The 20,777-nt window shown below is 36.6% G+C and overlaps 1 protein-coding gene across 8 annotated transcripts in view; it reads right to left on the minus strand.

The window, feature by feature from the left end:
• The window catches only part of CCDC141 (coiled-coil domain containing 141), a 232,049-nt gene that overhangs the window by 186,460 nt on the left and 24,812 nt on the right, over nucleotides 1–20,777 (minus strand). For all 8 annotated transcript variants that reach the window (XM_027055390.2, XM_027055389.2, XM_027055388.2 and 5 more), the window contains 2 exons: nucleotides 19,764–19,996; nucleotides 17,043–17,165 (listed from right to left, as the gene is read on the minus strand). In XM_027055390.2, the coding sequence (XP_026911191.1) occupies nucleotides 17,043–17,165; nucleotides 19,764–19,865 (225 nt within the window). In that variant the 5' untranslated portion in view covers nucleotides 19,866–19,996. The remainder of the gene's footprint in view (nucleotides 1–17,042; nucleotides 17,166–19,763; nucleotides 19,997–20,777) is intronic.

A 20,777-nucleotide genomic window follows, 5' to 3' on the forward strand; every position in this document is an offset into this window, starting at 1 on the left:
CTCTGCCCAGAGGAAGCTTGCACTCTTATGAGAACTGCATACATATGTAAAAAAATTAAGCAAACTAATGTTAAAAGTGATACTAAATTTTGAGCAAGAGCCCAGGGGCGCTGCAGGTTGCAAATTGCCCTATTTACAGACAGTCTTAACTCATATGGTCTACATAATTCCTTTTAACAGGTATCCAAGGTAACTCTGGTGTAAATATTCATAAACTACACTTTAAATACATTCATTATACAGGCTGCACTCAAGCAAGTACCACATTAGGGTATAAGTTTTTGCATATATAATGAGGTGCTGATTGAGAAGTGCAATGGAAACACATAGACAGAGATGGCCTAAGATGGGGCCAGAGCTTAAGGAACACTTCCCAGAGGAGGGGGACTTAGCATTCCAAAATGAGGATATCAATAATGTACTCAGAAACTCATCATCCAGCTCAGTTAAAAGAATGATGACACAAATCAGAAAAACTTATAGTATATTTTATCACTTCCACCATATTCTCTTAGGAGCCCAAATATTCTGTACATTAATAATTGAGTCTCCTTAAAACCCTCAGAACCACTGTGAACAGGAAGAGCAAGGTATGTGAATACCCTTTAAATTATCACTATTTCTTTTTTTTTTTTTTTTTACCCACTGTCCTTTTATGCATGTTTCTTTTGTTAGTACACAGAGATGACCGGTTCCTAAAGTTATATAATGGATACATGTATTCATTCCTTCCATGCCTGATTTATTCACTCATTCTACAAACATTTACTGAATATATATACCAAGAACAGTGGTAGGCCTTACGGATAGAAATATGTTCTAAGTCTGATGAAGAAGCCAAAAATGAAACATATAAGGGTTTTCCATGAAACGGACCTAAAGTAGAGATATATAGGCCACAAATTACAGAAAAGGCTCAAAGGAGAGCATGGTCAATAGCATAAATGGGGAGCCCTCCAGAAAGCTTTCAGAGAGCAATAATAACTTCCTCCCAGTCCAATCTAATGACAAATGCCTCAAACCTGTTGCTGCTTCTAACACTATTCAATACTTCTGTCTCGAAATTCCTTTTCCCCAAACTTTTGTGATGTGTCCCTGAATATTTTTGCCTCTAATTTTGCATGGCCCCTTGTCCCAGTTCCATTGGCAGCACTTCTGTTCAAGAACATTAATGTGATTGTTTAATAGTAGCTGTTTCTTTTGATTTGGGCCACAGCCTCTTATTCCTCATTGTGCATCAGAATTTCTGCCCCAAATCTTAAAAACATACAAGTGTCCCAGCCTTCCTTTGCTTCTTCAGGTTTGAAACATGGATATATGAATCCTGTGTTTTCTTTTTAAGCTTCTAGGCAACTCTGATGCCAGCCAGGTTTAGAGCTACCTAATGAGGCCTTCCTTCCTCTTGTCCCATGTGGAGATTGTTTATTTTCATCATTCTCTCTCCCATTGGCTTCCTGAATTGCCTAGAGTTCTAGGCCCGGAAATAATCATCAGACTGAGAATGACCGGAATAGGAAGTTACCATCCCAGACTTCTTCACCAAGGATACCTTGGGATCAAATCCACCATGACCATTTGGAAGCTCAAAACTGCCTCATATTCCCCGGTCCTTGGTCACTTGTGTAAGACCTTCTAGTCATCTATCCTCTTTGTACTCTTACTCTTACTGTTCCTCTATCCTTCCAAATTCACAATTGTATCTCATGGAAATTCAGATTCAGAATAAAATACTCTTCACTAATTCTCACATTCTACTACTTAAGTGAAAGTTTCCCATTTCCACTAAACCTGGCCTTTCCCATCTTAACAAAAACTTCTCAGTCAGTATCACCCTCTTGCTGCAGTCAAATTTATTGGAGAAATGGCTGATTCTTTCTATCTCTGATTCTTCTCTTCACATTCATTCTTTAAACAACTGCAGTTTGGTGTTCAGCATCAGTGTTCCCCTGAAACCACTCTAGCAAATGATATCACTAACCTCCAATCTGTCCAATATAAAGAACATTCCAATTCAAAATTGCATCCCTTTTCAAATAGCCAAAACAAACCTGAAAAAGATAAACCAAACTGGAGGCATCACGATTCCAGATTTCAAGCTATGTTGCAAAGCTGTAGTCATCAAGACAGTGTGGCACAAAGACAGACACATAGATCAATGGAACAGAATAGAAAACCCAGAAATGGAGCCACAAATGTATCAACTAATCTTTGATAAAGTAAGAAAGAATACCCAATGCAAAAAAGACAGCCTCTTCAACAAATGGTGCTGGGAAAACTGGACAGCAACATGCAGAAAAATGAAACTGGACCACTATCTTACACCATACACAAAAATAAATTCAAAATGGATGAAAGACCTAAATGTGACACAGGAAACCATCAAAATCCTAGAGGAGAACACAGGCAGCAACCTCTTTGACCCTGGCCGCAGCAACACCTTTACTAGACACACCGCCAAAGGCAAGGGAAACAAAAGCAAACATGAACTATTGGGACTTCATCAAGATAAAAATCTGTACAGTGAAGGAAACAATCAACATAACTAAAAGGAAACCTTTGGAATGGAAGAAGATATTTGCAAATGACATATCTCATAAAGGGTTAGTATCTAAAATCTATAAAGAACTGATCAAACTCAACACCCAAAAACCAAATAACTCAGTGAATAATGAGCAGAAGATATGAATAGACACTTTTCCAAAGAAGACATCCAGATGGCTAACAGACACATGAAAAGATGCTCAACACCATTCATCATCATGAAAATACAAATCAAAACCACAATGAGATACCAGCTCAGACCAGTCAGAATGGCTAAAATTATCAATACAAGAAACAACAGGTCTTGGCTAGGATGGAGAGAAAGGGGAACCCTCTTGCAATGTTGGTGGGAATGCAAACTGGTGCATCTACTCTGGAAAACAGTATAAGGTTCCTCAAAAAACTAAACATAGAACTATCTTATGATCCAGAAAATGCACTTTTGATATTTACCCAAAGGATACAAAAAATACAGATTTGAAGGGGTACATGCATCCCAATGTTTATAGCAGCATTATCACAATAGCCAAACTATGGAGAGAGCCCAAATGTCTATTGACAGATGAATGGATAAAGAAGATGTGGGGGGTGTGTGTGTATGTATGTATGTATATATATATATATACATATATATATATATATATGTATATATATATATATATACACATATATATGGAAATATTACTCAGTCATCAAAAATAATGAAATCTTGCCATTTGCAATGATGTGGATGGAGTCAAATGTATTATGCTAAGTGAAATAAGTCAGAGAAAGATAAATACCATATAATTTCACTTATATGTGGAATTTAAGAAACAAAACTGATAAACATATGGGAAGAGGGGGAAGAGAAGAGAGAGAAACAGACCACAAAACACTCTTAATAATAGAGAACAAATTATGGGTTGACAGAAGGAGATGGGTAGGAGATTGACTAGAGGGGTGATGGGTACTAAGGAGGACACTTATTGTGATGAGGACTGGGTGTTGTATGTAAGTAATGAATCACTGAATTCTACTCCTGAAACCAATATTGTACTGTATGTTAACTCACTAAAATTTAAATAAAAATAAATTAAATTAAATTAAAAATTAAATAAAAAATAAAAAATAAACCAAAATGGCACCCTTTTGGCAAGTATGTAACAATAGCAGTGGGACATCTATTTTTCTTATACTATAAGCTTTAAAAGTTTGGGATTATCCTTGATTTTTCCCTTACTCCTTATGTAAAATAAATTATCTGATTCTATAATATTTTATAATTTTTTAATTCATCAAAGTATATTTCTACTATACATAATATATGGTACTGTTACAATACAAATTTTCAAATTTTATTCTCTTTACTCTTACACTCAGAATTCTAAGTTCCAATATCTATTAAAAGCCTCCATATACACCTTATAACCCCAGTGATTTTCCACCCAAGTCCACCCTGCATATTGTTATAAAGGTAATCTTTCTCAAACTTAATTTTTACCCAATATTTCCCCTGCTTTAAGAACCCTCTCTTTGCCACAATCAAATCTGTGTAGCCCAGCATGTACTGCTTTCCAGCCCAAGCTTCCATCATACCAGTTTAGTCTCATCTCTTGACATTTCCTTGCAGGATTCTTCACGTACCATGTGTATCTTTCTTATACTTGTCTCAACAGCTTTGCTAACACCTTTCTCTGATCTGAATATCATTTTGACTCCCAATTCTTGCCCATCACTTCCTTTGAGATTCAAATAAATACTCTCTTCTATTGCGCTGATGACTCTTGCATGAGCCATTTGTCAGTACTTTGTACATAGTTTTCCATATGTTATCTGGCAACGATTACATTTTGAATATTTATCCTACCTCTTTAAATAAAGTGGAGTGGAAGTGACATATAGTGGCATAAACCATTGTAGGACTTGGGCAAAAGCCACTATTGGATTTGTTTTATCATCTGTTAAATGTAAATATTTCCTACCTCACAAAGTTGATGTGAGCATTAAATACCTAATGCATCTATTATGATGGCTGGCACATAGAATATGATTATTAAATAGTAACCATTATTGCATCTGCAACCTTTTCAAGAGGTAGGGATTTCTCTTCATTTTGTTAACATGTTATGCCCACAACCCTTTGTGCACCCAGTTCTGAGGTGTGCACACAGATTAGGTCCTATAGCTATATATTGGGTTACTAAATTAACAATAGAAGTTCTGGCAACTATGGCAAAATCCCATTTGCATTTAGCTAGATTTTTGAAGAAGTATAATTTGATCAATTAAAAGAAATCTCTCATGATGACAATGAATTGGTCAGGATGGAAATTTCAGAATTGAAAATGTCATTTGGTATTCCTATATTTATTTAATCTTTTCTACAAGCCAGTTGTAAGTCTCAGGCAATAAAGAAAGTTTTTTTGTTCTTAGAAGAAAAAAATCCAGAATGTATAATTTTTGTCTTCCTAATTAATTTTTAACACTTTTTCCAGGTGAATGGCTTAGTTCTGGAAAGTAGGCTTTACCAAAGACTTAAAACTTTACCTCATCTATGTAAGTAACGATATACAGATCATGATTCTTTCTTCTTCAAGCACAAAACATTAGCTGGCAATAAAAATTGGTAGATTGGGGTGCCTGGGTGGCTCAGTTGGTTATGTGTCCTACTCTTGATTTAAGCTCTGGTCATGATCTCATGGTCCTGATGAAATTGAGCCCCTTGTTGGGCTCCGTGCTGAGCGTGGAGCCTATTTGGGATTCTCTCTCTCTCTCCCTTTCTCTCTGCTCCTCTCTAACATGCACATGCACACTCACTCTCTCTGTCTCAAAATAAATTAATAAAACTTTAAAAAAATGCTTATGGAACTTATCTGTTTGAAAAAAACTACTTTTTCAAGTAAAATCAATTGCAATATGCACAAAATACATGCACAAATACATTTATGCACATACATATTTTAAAATATCACACTAGGAAAAATATTCCCACTCCCCTATGACAGTGTATAATAACGGTTTTACTAACTGCTTTCATAAATTTCCTATTGGAAATAAATTGGCCTGGTTTTCTTTCATTTCTTGTCTCTGAAAGAGATCTCATTTCACAATTTTCCTTTTCAGGCCTACATATGCTGCCTTGGGTATAAGCAGACTTCTCCTGAGCTAAAAAATATAAGTAAAATATTTTGATTCCCAAAAGGTTTATTCTTCTTTATTTTCTAAATCTGCCTCGTACAACATGATATCCACTAGTTATTTGAAATGCAGCTACTTCAAATTGTGATGTGTTGTAAGTACAAAGTACATACTGGATTTTGAAGACTTAATACAAAAAAGATTAAAATGACTCATTCATAATTTTTATAATGATTACATATTAATTGATAATATTTTTGATATGATGGGGTTAATTAAGCATATTATTAGATTAATTTCACTTGTTTCTTTTTACTTATTGGGTGAGTTTTGGCAATTTATGGTCTTCAAATAATTGGTTTATTTCCTCTCTGTTGTTGAATTTATCTGCATAGAGTTGTTCACAGTATTCCCATATTATACTTTTAATGTCTGTGAGGTTTACGGTGATGCGTTATCTCTCCTGCATTAATACTGGTCATTTTAGTCTTCTCTCTTTTTTCCTTTCTTAGGCCAAAGGCTTATTGATTTCATTGACCTTTTCAAAGAACCATTCATCTCTATTGTTTTCCTGTTCACAATTTCATGGATTTCTGCTCTTTATTTTTTCCTTCATTCAGCTTGCTTTGGTTTAAATTTGCACTTACTTTTCTAGTTTCATAAGGTGGAAACTTAGAATGTTGAACCGAAACATTTATCCTTTTCTACCAGAAGTATCTTATGCTCTAAAATTTATATATGACAATTAGAAAACTTAAATTTACGTATGTTGACTTCCATGTATGGTTTGCATTATATATTTGTACCTATTGCTGCTTTAATAAGTGTAACACACTAGCAGAGAAGTTTTCTTTTTTCCCCCATAACATCAATAAAAATTCAGTAGCCTATGGGATCACTGAATCAAAGAATCTCAGGTTCTCAGAAAGCAGTGAGCAATAGCCTTGAATGATTTGAGTTTCTCCAAATACAATTATGTAAAAACTTGGTATGTTTTGAGTTGAAACTTAACATTTAAGAAGTGTCATATGAAACAACTTGAGAGCTTATAGTTCTTCAGATTTCCTTGCCTACAGACATAGTAATTGGGCTTTTTAAAAAGAAAGTTAGCCATCTATAAAAATATGAGTTATGGAGTTGGAAGGCAAGATTGCTTCTTTTAATTTCACTGGCTTGACTCTGCCTGAAATTTGTGCCACAGAAGCCCCCTTACTGGTCCTCTGCACTGAAACCTGGAGCTTTGGTTTCCTCACTCCACTGTGCACTTCCCACCATTGGGTCTGCAGGACCAACCAGTGGGGAGAACAGAGGGAGGAAAAAAGCAAGGCAAACCATAAGAGACTCTTAACTATAACAAATAGAGGGGTGATGGGGGGAAGTGAAGGAAAGATGGGCTAAATGGGTGATGAGCATTAAGGAAGGCACTTGTTGGGATAAGCACTGGGTGTTATACATAAGTGATGAATTAATAACTTCTACTCCTGAAACCAATACTACACTAAATGTTAACTAATTTGAATTTAAATAAAGTCCTGAAAGAAAAAAAAAAAGCAATGTAAATTCACCACAAGCTCTGAGACAATAATTCCTCCGGTCAGAGAGAGGTTTCCCCTCTCTCAGAGGTTTAGCACCTGCCTGGTTGCCTCCACTTTCTCCATCATGATTGACTCTAAGGGACTGCCTGGGCTGGGGAAGAAAAAAGAGAAAAACAAAAAGCAAAAACAAAAGTAGGGTATTTCCTCCCTTTCTGTCTGGCCCATAGAAGTCCTCTTTTTACTGCTTAGACGTGAAAGAGAAGACTTTCCTAGAACCTTTTCTGTGCACATCTGGTGCATACTTGAGGATGTCAACTTGCCTTTGAATCTCAGCTGGGCAATAGTAGAGGGAGAAAAAACAACAACACTGCTGGTTTGGTGGTATTTGGAATCCTGATCTCTTTCCTTAATCTACTGATTAGCTCTTACTTTTCAGCATCCTGCATTCTGCCAGGGTTTGTAGCTGCATTTAATGAAGGTATCATGGAAAGTATTTATTCTATCTTGCCTGGAACTGGTACCAGTATTCCATTTTAAGAAAATTTTTTAAGACAAAAATGCTAATCTCATTCAAGTCCCTGAACTTTAAATATGTGGTAGGAGGGAGATAGAGGATATGGGTAATTTGGAAGACTGGGCTAACCACAGAATCAGAAGTTTGCCTTTTATTCTCCTAAGGACTAATAGCTTCATGAGTTTGTCATGAGAATGATATAGCCAAGCCATTTGAAAAACTCTTGAGTTTTACACATTTACACATTATATCTAAGACAAAGTCTATATTTAGAAAAGATACATTCTTGGGTAAGTACAATATATATTTGGGCCTTTTCTAGAGCAGAAGGATCTGTTGCCATCTGTATAGAATGCAAAAGGGATATTATTACACTAACATTTAAGCTAGCTCAGCAGTAATGAGTATTGAGAGTAGGGGTGAGTGGGTCCTGTGCTACCATCTTATCTCTGCCATCCCTTATTGGTGTTTCTTAAACTGTCAAGAGTTTGGTCCTGTCAATTCAAATCTCAGACCAAGACCCTTTTTGTGATAACTAGTAAGGCTATGGGTTTTACTTTCAATGAAAAATTTTTGTTTGTAGATTTATATTTTAAAGAAGCACTGTTTTCTAAATAACTAATAGCTTGGAGATCACAGGCCTATGATCTCGAAACATGCTAGGTGTGATCCTAACTTTTGACCCAGATTTCAAATAGGAATGTATTTGGTGACAATTAACAAAGCCAACCAACATCGGGTTAAGCATCTTGTATCACAAGAAGCCTGGGACTCAGCATAATCGTCCACAGGATGAAAGAAGCATAAACAATCAATTTATAAACGTATTCCCCTACTGTTGGACATTGTTTTGTTTCCAAATAAATTATTCCATTAAAAGCATGTGGAAAGATGCTCAATATCATAGCAAAATCACTTTCATATCTATATCTTTACCGGTGCTTTTATTTCTGAGGAGAGATTCAGAGAAATGAGGTTGCTGAGTCACACAATGTAAGCACTTTACATTTTTAATGCAAGTTTCCAAAATGAGTGTGTCAACCCAAATTCTCACCAATAGTAGGGCAGAATGCCCCTTTCCTCATATTTTCACTCATTAGATATTATAAATATCTTGAATTTTTAATGATATTATTAGGCAAATCATGGTTTATTTTTTATTATTATTTAGTTTTGCTTCTCAGGCTATTACTGCTGTTGAACATCACTTTTACATGGTTTATTGGCGATTTGCCTCCTGTGAATTGTGTATTTTTTATTGATTTTATTGGTTTATTTGTCTCTCTTATCAATATGAAGGATTGTAACCCTTTGCCTTTCATATAAACTGCAAATATATTCTCCTAGTCTATTGTTTGTGCTTTAAATTGGGCTATGGTGTCTGGAAAACTAATCTTCATTTTCATGACAGCAATATCACTTTCTCTGTCAAGATTCCCTTGGATTCCCTGGCAGTTAGTCATTCTTTCCATACTATACCCATAATATTTTGTGCATACACCTGTGTGCTGAATTATAACTAAAACCTTTTCCTCCTGTTCAAGAAATTATACCAAAATGCTACTCAAATAGAGTAACATTATAATAGATATATTTTTGAATCTGCTTTCAATTTTCAGAAAGCAAATCATTTATAAGCTTCAGAATTTTCTTTTTGCTTACCATTAGTACCATGACACCATCTTTCATTTTAGCGAAACTTAGTTCCACTTCTAAACTGTCTCCCCATGAAAATCTTGCTTTCTTCTTCTTGTCCCTTTTGGTTCATGACTCCTGACTTCAAAATCCCCTTAGGATGCCACGCTTGCTGTTACCCTCAGTTCTAGTTATATTTTGCTATGTGACAAATTGCTGCCTATTCTAGTGGCCTAAAATAATTGCTTATTTTGCTCACAATCCTCAACTTGAGCAAGGCTCCATGGGGAAGATTTGTCTTTGCTTCACACAGTTCAGCTGGGAAGCGTAACCAAGCCTGAGAATCAATCTACTTCCAACATGGCTCAGATGGCTCACTCACGTAAGTAGCAAGTTGGTGGCTGTTACCCAAGGTCTCAGCCAGAGTGGTTGCTAGGAGCCTCAGTGCTTCTCCACATGGGCCTCTCTACAGTGCTGCTTGACTTCCTCACAAGTTGGTAAGGTTCCAAGAGTGACTATTTGAAATTACAGAAAGTAAAGACAGCCAGTCTTTTGATACTTGGTCTGGACACTGGCACAGCATTATCCCTGCTGTATTCTTTGAGTCAAAGCAGTCTCAGAGTCTGTTCAGTTTTAAGAGAATGGACACAGACTCCAATTCTCAATGGGAGGAGTGCCGATATATTTATGGCCATCTTTAATCTACCATAATCTACCTGTGTACTGAGTCCTTCTAAAGTTGTCAAAAACGTTGTCAGTATTTGCTATAACCAAGCCATTATCTGTTTTCTACAGAAACATGGAAGATGCCTCTCTTTCTTGCCAACTCTTTGTCACTTGGTGCCACAGCCACAGAGCAATATGGTGAGTGCCTCGTGTTTCCCACAGGCCCTTCACCTTCTGCCAAGGAGTCAAGCCCAACCTTTACTGCTGAACCAGGGTCAGGGATAAGATAGACTGTCCCCCACCCCCAATTTTTTACTCTACAGTGCCTATGCTTACAAAATATTCCACTTTTAGAATTCCTTCCCCTCCACTAAATCAATTCCCATCAACACTTCATTAGGTATTATCACACTCTGAACTGTTGCTTAGCCTGAACTAACAAATTATTTGTGATATTTACAATATTAACGTACCTTAACTCCATGTCTGAAAAGCCTATTGTCATTGACTCTCTGACTTCACTTAAACCAACCTTCTCTTATAAAAACAATATCTTATCACATTGTCCATGGCACTTTCCAATCTAAAGAATGCTATTCAAATTTTATTTCACTCCATACTTCTAAGTACTCACTGGAGCTGACCATCTCAGAAAAGAAATACCCTGTAGACTAGAAAAGTGCCAAGTGAGGTGGGGAAAATCACTAGGAAGTTATACTGTTTCATAATTGTAAGATGGCTTTTTTTTGTTTTTTAACAGAAAAGGTCTCCATTTTCAAAAGTGTAAAAGAAAAATTAAACTGCCTACTAGTTTCTATTCCCCCAGGAATAGTCCTCCAGTGACTTTCTCCAAAATTATCAGTGAAAAATATGACAGGTACTTCACAAGTGTAGAATACTAAGGCACAGATCCCTTTCAGCCATAGAGAAAAAAGAACACTCGTGAACTGTTGGTGGGAATGCAAACTGCTGCAGCCACTGTGGAAAACAGTACAGAGGTTCCTCAAAAAGTTAAAAATAGAACTATAACCAGTAATTGCACAACTGGGTATTCACCCAAAGAATTCAAAAACACTAATCAAAAGGATATATGCAACCCAATGTTTATTGCAGCTTTATTTACAATAGCTAAATTATGGAAGCGGCCCAAGTGCCTCTTGACAAATAAGGAAGATGTGATATATATATACACATATATACATACAAAATGAAATGTTATTCAGCCATAAAAAAGAATGAAATCTTGCCATATGCAACAATATAGATGGAGCTAGAGAGTATAAAGCCAGTCAGAGAACGACAAATACCATATGATTTTACTCATATGTGGAATTTAAGAAACAAAACAATCAAAGGGGAAAAAAAAGAGACAAACCGAAAGTAGACTCTTAACTATACACAACAAACAGATGGATACCAGAGGGGAGTTGGGTGGGGGAAAAGAGTGAAATAGGTAAAGGGGATTAGGAGTACACTTATCTTGATGAGCACTGGGTAATGTATGGAATTGCTGAATCACTATATTGTATACCAGAAACTAATATAACACTGTATGCACTATATGTTAACTATGCTGGAATTAAATTAAAAAAAAATTTTTTTTAAGTATTGGAATTTGAATGGTACAAATTAATCTCACCTCTATACTGTCAAGATTACAGATCAATTGAAAAGTAGACATCAAGGTCAGATACAAATCAAATATCTGCTCTTATCAGGATTAGAAGATGGGTTGATTTGGCTTTTACTTTTTCTTCCTAAAATCTAGTCATTGGGACCTGCCTGTGAAGAGATTTGGGTCTGAGGCACAGACACACATTGAACCACCCTAGAGGGTGAGATGGTGTCCTGCCTCTGCTGGGCAGGGGCTCCCAGCCAGGTCAGCAGCAGCAGAGAGAATAAAGAATATGTAGCCCATGGGCAGTCAGGGTCTGCGCTGAGAGACATTGAGGTTGGCTTCTGCATGGCAGCCACTTTTCCTTGTCTCACCAGTCAGGTAACACAGCACCCCTTCACTCCTGTAGAGAAGAGAAAGGGAGCAGGAGAGATGGGTGGAAGAACTTAAGAGAGCAGAATTTCTGACAGAGTAAATCTATCAGATTTGTGGGTCTATGGGAAAATAGGGAAAGAGAAAATGAATCTCCTGTATGAAGTAAACATTCAGGGTAAAACACTGCTATGGTGCAGATAATGTAAAATAGGTTAGTCCTCTTCTAATACTGTCCTAAAGGGTTCCATCATATTCTCAACATACATGCTATAAATTTTTCTGTAGTGTATAAATACATATAATTAAGTCACACAGATTTACTTTATTAAAATACATTCTTAATAGACCTTATCAGGAAGGTGAAAAGACAACCCACAGAATGGGAGAAAATGTTTGCAAATCCTACATCTAACAAGGGATTAATATCCAGAATATATAAATAACTCCTACAACTCAACAACAACAACAAACCAAACAACCTGACTGAAAAATGGGCAAAAGACTTGAATAGACATTTCTCCAAAGAAGATATGCAATTGTCTAGTAAGTACATAAAGAAGCTTAACATCATTAGTCATTAGAGAAATATAAATCAAAAGCACTTCATACCTAGTAGAATGGCTATCATCAAAACACAGAAAATAGCAATTTTGGGGAAGAATGTTGAGGAATTGGAACACTTGTATGTTACTGATGGGAATACAGTATAATGCAGCTGCTGTGGAAAACATTTTGGTATTTCTTCAAAAAGTTAAATATACCCAAAATGACTGAAAACAGGTACTCAGATACTTGTGTGCCAATGTTCATTGCAGAACTATTCATAATAGTGGAAAAGTGTTAACAGCCCAAGTGTCCATAAATATATGAATGGATAAATAAAATGTGGCATATCCATACAATGAAGTATTATTCATTCATAAAAAGGAATGAAGTTCTGATAAATGCTACAAAATGAAGAATCTTGAAAACATTACATGCTAAGTGAAATAAAGCCCAACACAAAGGACAAATATTATCTGATTCCATTTATATGAGGTACCTAAAACAGGCAAATTTGTAGAGGCAGAAAGTAGATTTGAAGTTACCAGAGAAGGGAGCAATTGGAGTCATTGCTTAATAGGTGCATAGTTTGGAGTGAAGGAAAAGTTCAGGAAATAGTGGTGATGGTTGTACAACACTATGTACAACAATTACTAATGTAATTAATGCCATGGAAATAAACACTTAAAATTGCAAATTTTACGTTATATATATATTTTACCACAAAAAATTTAAAGACTATATATTCTTAGTAAATAATCAAGTTTACAGCAGAAAATCATGCTATTCCATGTTTAAGGCAAGTTTTAATAAGACTTTTAGCTTTACTACTAATATACTTTGACTATCTCTTATTCATTCATTTCCAGCTAAGTGAATGGAATAGGACAAAAATGAGTATTCATTGTGTGAGGAATTTAGTCATAATCTGGTAACCAATACTTTTATGAGTCAAATAAGAGGTAAAATTTAGTATTTTATACTCCAAAGGGTCATTCTTCACTGAATGCTAATATTGCATATGTATAAATAGACAAGCCAGTGGCCGGAAGTTTTTTTGGTTTGTATCATTCCTTTGAACAATAGCAATGTAGTTAGTTGCAAGACACAGGCTGAGAAGAAGAATATTCTCAGCAATATCCCTAAGGTATTTCCAGTTCCTCTTACCTCCTGTAACCACTTAGAAATGTAATGTCAAGAGCAACCATAGGCAGATCTTCACCTGACTGAAATCTGTCTCCCCTTTCCCGAATTTCTTCTTTCTCATTAGAAATAAGTTGGGTTAGGTTTGGGAATCTAGATGCCTTTTGGGAGTTAATGTTTTTCCACATGATTATGCTTTCACCACTGAAAATAGGGAAATATTTTTTCTCTGGACATTCCACTGGAACTAAGTACTATACTGCTGAAAGGAAAATAATATCTTCAAGGTATAAACATTACCAACACTAGAAAAACTCATAAAAATTCTGTGTTTCCAGAAATTTTTCCTTTAGTCTAAATTACTAGGGTTTGAGGTAATTTTCAATGGAGGGAAGAAAATTGCTTTTCTATCAAATTAAATATCCATATTACTCTGATATATCAATTATTAACACAATTGTTATTATTATTATTATCTATATATCATTGCATTTGTCCCCCAACATTTTCTTTTTAGTTGTTTGAGGGTAATTGCTTTTATCATAATTTTTCAAATGAAGAACCTGAGACCAGAGAGGCTGTTACGCCCAAATCAGAGTAAACTCAGTGCTGAAGCTTACACCCTGCCAACACCCCTTAACGAGCATTTTTCTTTATAATTAGAACAAATTGCAGAATGCTGTGCATAGGAAAAAAACTGGAATGAACATTAAATATTAAATATTATTGGCTTATTGAACTACTAATGTTCTTATCATTCAAAAGCTCATATTAAAACTAACTTGGATCCAAAAATTTTGTGCTACAGGTTAAGTTGTGCCTACACTGACAGCATAATAGCTAATAAATTGATTAAAATTGTGATCTATGTATTTGCAATATGGAATTTACCTTTTTGTTATTTTAAAAAGGCTTTTGTCAGCCAATCTGGAACAGACTTCAGACTCCTTGGTTTCTTTTTTTTAATCAATCCTCCAATATTGGAGGATGATGCTACCATTTAAAATTTCTTGGGGGGGTGGGTGGCTGAGTTGATAGTTATCGGGGGGGTCAGGGAGGGTATAGGAGACAGACATAAAGAGGTCATCATGAAAATGAGGCCTAGGTGAAGCCAAAGGCCTTTTTACCTAAAACCACACGCAGAGAGGGAGAATGGTCCCATGATCCCATGGCACCTTATGGTAAGATCCACAATGGATATGAAGCTTTGATCTATATCCTCTCTCTTCATTTTACAGTTAAAAAGCCTGATGTCCAGAGGGCTAGTCCATAGTCAGAAGACTGGCATTAAAGGACAACAAAACTTTAAAATCTAGAATCACAAGCACCTTCTGAGGGTGGATCCTGTTAAATGGGAAGCCCTTTTCCAGCAGAGCTCCTGAATGGATTTAGGAATAAAAATTTGAGCATAGTTGATGTGAAGCTGAACTGCTTTGCCTAAGAGAGCACTCCCCTAGGAGTTGTGTGGGCCTGGACAGGAATAGGGTTGGGAGAAAAGAGAGGTAGCCTAAAAGGTCCAGAATTCCATGAGCTTCCCCACCACTCACACTTCATTAATAGACCAGGAAATGCTGGCTGGCATGAATTGTTAATGGGAACTGGGGAAGGGATGTAGTTTCGAGTCCAAGTTAACTTCAGCAGAAACAGCTGGCAGGTGTAGAAGAAGGAGCTGGAGACACAGGAGACCATGAGAAAGTAAACTGCTGGGGATAAGCAGGAATTTTGAGGAAGTGCTGGGTTTCCACAATTCGTGGAATTCAGTTTTTTTGTGTAGCAGTAGCAAGACTTTGAATTTTCAGCTGAATTATGCTAGTTAGTGGTATAATTAGTGCTAAAACATAGATCTTTTGATTCCTGGTTCAATGTTCTTTCACATCATAATGTGTTCTTTTCTTATATACAAAGGACTTCCTGGTGGCCAGGGATTTCTCCTTTGAAAGATAGCACAGAGACCAGAGCAAGGAGCTGTCTAAATAGGAAAATAAATTCTGGATTCTAATGGCTCCCTCCTTCAGTACTAATTCTTTCTTCAACTTTCCAGTCTGATATACCCAATTACTTTTACTACTGTCCAATCAGGAAACCACTGTCTGTATATATCAGATGCAGTTTATATCTGCTTCTAAATCTAGGAAGCAAGTATAAAATCCAGCCTAGATGTTCAAAGAAGCCAGTAATATTAAAGTACTAAAAACACAGAGTCATTGCAGGCTGCCTAATCAACCCTCTTTGATCTTAGTGAAGACATTCATTTACCCGCAAGGGCTATTACTCACAGGGCTGGCTGCATCAGAACTCTGTCCTTAGAAGGGGACACCACTTGGGGTTTAAAGTGACTCTACCTGTCACTGCCTTGAAATTCTTAATAATTTGATTTCCAAATTTGTGTTCTGTAAGTAAAGTTCACTGGGACAACAGAGGAAGTGCTGGAGGATTGGAGTCTTATCTCACATGGGGTTCTGCCTCCCAGGGAAATTCTCTTTGCTATCCTGTCTGTTCCCCCCCCCCTTGTTCAGTGACCTCTGCCATCTGCTTGGTGGGGTCAGGGTACAGTTGGGAAAGGTTGAGATCAGGCCCACACCCTGTGCACTGAGTCATGGCCAGGGCCCAGAACCTGTGAGGCTATGCACTCACCCAACACGTATCCCATGCCAGAAGGAGCTAGACATTAAATAGTAGATCAAATACAATATGACAGGTCAAGAAAAAGCATTTTCTTGCTTTTTAAACAGGAGGTCCACCTTTTTATTTTGCACTGAGCTCCACAAATTATGTAGCTGGCCCTGAATAGATACCTTATCTGGCAATCTCAAGATAATTTTATTTTTAGATTCTGAACTAAATAACCACAATATATATATGGAATAATAACTCTAATTTTACTCAAATTATTATTTGGTTTCAATAACTCTTAATATTAAATACAAAATCAGATACTTTCAATAGTTCAACAGAGGCAAAATAAGCTTCTATATTATTCTTGCCAGCAGGTATCATTAACAATAAAAAGTTTGGATCTGTTGTTGTGATTTGACAGCATAATGGATGAAATGGAAAAATGATGGAATTTTTTTTTTCACTGAGACAGCCAGGAAAAAAAATAGTTATTTCTCCACAGTGAAATATTATCACTCCATATTTTCGATCACATTTGGGGAAGGGTTTTAAAAATCTTGCTACTTCTCTCCAATGCTGGTATTTGCTCATAAGTAACTATAGAGTTTTTCCATTATCTATGTGGCACTATATTAAAATGGCCATAGGCCAGTGATATCAGAGAAATCAAGAGGAAATATAAGAAATAGCTTTTTATTTCTTTTTAATTTTGTACCTGCTTCACATTTTAATATCTTACCTTGAGCTTGGCCAAAAGAAGTTCATGATCATGAAGAAGTTTTTTGGTCTCATCTTGACTGCTACCAATTTCTAGAAGATTGGGCTGTGATTCAGCCAATTGAAGTTGTACCCACTCGCCACACTAAAAATAAAAATGAAATAAAATGTACTTTCAATTCCTCTTGTTCCTTCCCTTTTCTCTTTTTTCTTCTTTTCTCTTTTTTCTTTCTTTTTTAGTTTCAGTTATACTGTGAACACTTTATTCTTTTCATAGAGATAGGCCTTATTTAAATTGAAATCTAACAGGTTTAAATTTTTTTTAATGTTTATTCATTTTTGAGAGACAGAGAGAGACGGAGTGCAAGCAGGGGTGGGGCAGAGAGACAGGGAGACACAGAATCTGAAGCAGGCTCCAGGTTCTGAGTTGTCAGCACAGAGCCTGATGTGGGGCTCAAACTCATGAACCTGACCCCAAGGTCCTCAGGTTCATGATCTGAGCCCAAGTCAGATGCTTGGCTGACTGAGCCACCCAGGTGCCCCAAAATCTAACAGTTTAATATAAATCCGTGCACTGTTTTGTTTTTTATTCTTAGGGTAAATTCTTTTCTCTTGGCATATTGTATTTAAGTTGAAAATTGCCAAATGAAGAACACATGCAGTAGATTATTATTGAAAAGCACAAAATTACAGAATTTGTGACACAATTGTACATTCTCTCTCTCACAAGACTTAATACCAAAAAAATAGTGAAATTGCACCTGATCCAGCAGGATGCAAACTTCACCAAAGGGGAAAGATTTTGTAAATGCAATTTAGGCTGATTAGTGTCTTTACCTTGACCCTGCTCGTTCAATTGGAAAGAATAAACAGCAGATGAAGCAACAGACTTTTAACTTATAGTGAAGTAAAAACATAACACTTTCCAACTTTTGTTGTTAAGTAATCAATAACGTGGGTATGAAAATGTCAATAAAATTAGATGCATCTGACAACAGCCATATGAATGCAGCCAGCTTGTTTTCCACACTTAGGACACTTCCACTGCTCCAAAATGTAATTCACCACTGCATTTCCTGAGGAATTTCTTTTCTAAGAAGCAACAACTGATGAAGCAAGGGGAACTACTAACAGGCACGTGCACTTGGATAAGCAAATCGCTGAAAAGAAATGAAAAAAAAGAACGTGTGGCCACTCCAGATCATTAGTGCCTAAGACAGTTTTGAAACAAACCCATACAGATGAGACACAGACACTTCTATTCCTTTCTACTTTGAATAGCTTGAGATTTATTTGATATGGGGCACCAGTGAGTTACAGAAGTTGTGGAAGGTAATCAGAGGGAACATTCTTAGAAACACAGTCTAGTTAAAACAAGTATTTCCACTGTAATTTTAGGGTTTTTTTTTCCTGTACTGTCAATTGACCTCTGATTCTCATATAGTTTATTCCATATACATTTTTCCTCTTCCTGCTCTAAGAAACGTTCCCTGTTTGAGGGAAAGAAAAGTTAGCTTTTTTTAAACAATGAGTTTGCCTCTTTTCCCTCATTGCTGAAATTTATAGTTACTCAAAGCATCATAAAATCACATGCAAACGATCAACTTTTGCTACTTCTGCTTCAGGCTTCTTTTCATGTTCACCTATTGCCTTTGAAAGGACTTGAGGGCAAGGTAGTCAGCAGAGGTGCTGTTTACATGAGGGCCAGGTCTCAAGAGCAATGGAATAATGCTGGTAGGAACACTTTACATTCAAGTATAGTGCTCAGGATCAAGTGCTGCTTTCCTGTTACAAATTTTCATATTAACATAAAATTTGCAGCAACTACATTAAACTGAACAGGACTCGGTCCAGGCTTCTAACAAAGGCCAGAAAAATCATTCAACTCAGGCTGGTGAGGTCCTGGAAGTAACTCACTGGTGAGCACCAGCTTGTTTGCTCGGTTTCCTTCATTAAACACTGAATTCCTGAGGTAGTGAACTGTCTAAATGCAAGCAAAATTCTTCAGAGATTTTTGCGGGACATGTTCATAGGAAATAAAAATCATGGATATCTTCTTCAACCTAAAGGCATGTGGCCATCTTTGCAATCAGCAAATTGTTTGACATAAAATATGCAATAGCCTTAAGCCTCAAGTGGCTTCCACCTCCTGCTGTTAAGGGCAACTTTGACACATGCCCTTTGCACCTTCCTTGGCAGGGTCTTCACTCCCCCTAAATGTGTTAAGAATTTACTAGTGCCTTCCCCATGTCAAAACCAATGCTGTGGAGGGCACATATCAGAGCCTCTTATTAGGTGTTCCCTGCCCTCCATCATGCTCAAAACAGTGCCACTCCCTGTCTCCTGGGACTGACCTCTTCCCTCCTCCATCATATCCACTCTCAAAAAATCACAGACATTTTACTGGTCCAGTTGACTCTCCAGCCTGGTAATCATGAACTTGTAGTCATGAGTACCTTGTCTTTCAAAGTCAAACCGAAAGTACATGGTAGAGGTTTCTGATTTTGTTTTAATTAAGTTGCCCGCAGATGTTTTCCTACTAACTGAAAGAGAAACTATCGTAAGTAGCTGAGACTTAGAGGTTTGTTTCTGTTAGTTGCCAATTTAAGAAAGCAGGAAGATGTACTTGCTGTGTTATTTTCTATATGCTGTGTGCTGCCGACAGTGTGGAATGTTCTCTAGGATTATCAACACACAGCACAAAGCCAACAGCCACGGAGAAAAAAGAAAGTTGTTACCTTACCTTTACGACAGCTATAACAATTTTGGAGTCTCCGGCCTGAACAGCTACTGAACTGACTGTCGTCGTAGAAAACTCCACACCGGGACTTCCTCGGCTGGACATGGTACTTCAGAATCAGAATTTATACTCTGGACAGCCTCTGGACAGAAGTGTGTCTGCTGGTCATTTCAGAAGGCAATCACTGGGGTTACTTGGATTCATTCAGGGAAAGAGCTCAGCTTGCACTGATTACTCTGCCAAAAGGAAAGAACAGGAGGTTAAAAATAGACAACCCCATTGAGTTTATCACGAGAGAGAGCGAGAGAGAGAGAGAGAGAGAGAGAGAGAGAGAATGGGAAAGAATCGCCACACCCCTAGAATGGTAACACTAAGTGCCTGTTATTTTTGCCATTATCTTAAATAGGGAGGGCATTTTCTAAACTCTCTGCCTATCAGCTGATGCTTGATAGCAAATGGAAAAAAAAAATTACATCCTGACAATTCAAATTAGTTTTGCCATTGACTCTATATAGTTACAGTGGACTTTGAAACCAGCCAGTCATGGACCTGAATATTAATCTTTTTAAGATTTTTAAGTCTTCCTTATGCAAAGAAAACCCCCAAAAATGTACTTTAAAAATAAGTTCTAGAATTTGTTTTGGGATTAAGCCACAGAACTGCTTGTAATTTTAGACCAATTTGATTTTCTAAAACTTAATGTCTTTTGTCAAATGAAGTTTATGCAGAATGGTCACATTTTCTCAGAGCTTCATATATCTTAGGGACATTTTAAAAATATTTCAATGAGCAGTTATCAAATAGATATCTACCATTTCAGGATTTCTCTGTGACTAGTGCACTCCACTGAGCAGCATTTTTAATTCAGTTATCACAACTACCTGGGAGTAATATATCTTGCTATCACCTTTTAATTACAGCACGAAAATGTTTTTTGTTTAATTAAAGAATAACACTGTATATTGTACACATTTTTTTTAAAAAAGGATAACAACATACTTTCAGGTTTGGTTTTCA

The sequence above is a fragment of the Acinonyx jubatus genome, chromosome C1 (assembly GCF_027475565.1).
Source record: "Acinonyx jubatus isolate Ajub_Pintada_27869175 chromosome C1, VMU_Ajub_asm_v1.0, whole genome shotgun sequence".
Taxonomy (NCBI): Eukaryota; Metazoa; Chordata; class Mammalia; order Carnivora; family Felidae; genus Acinonyx; species Acinonyx jubatus.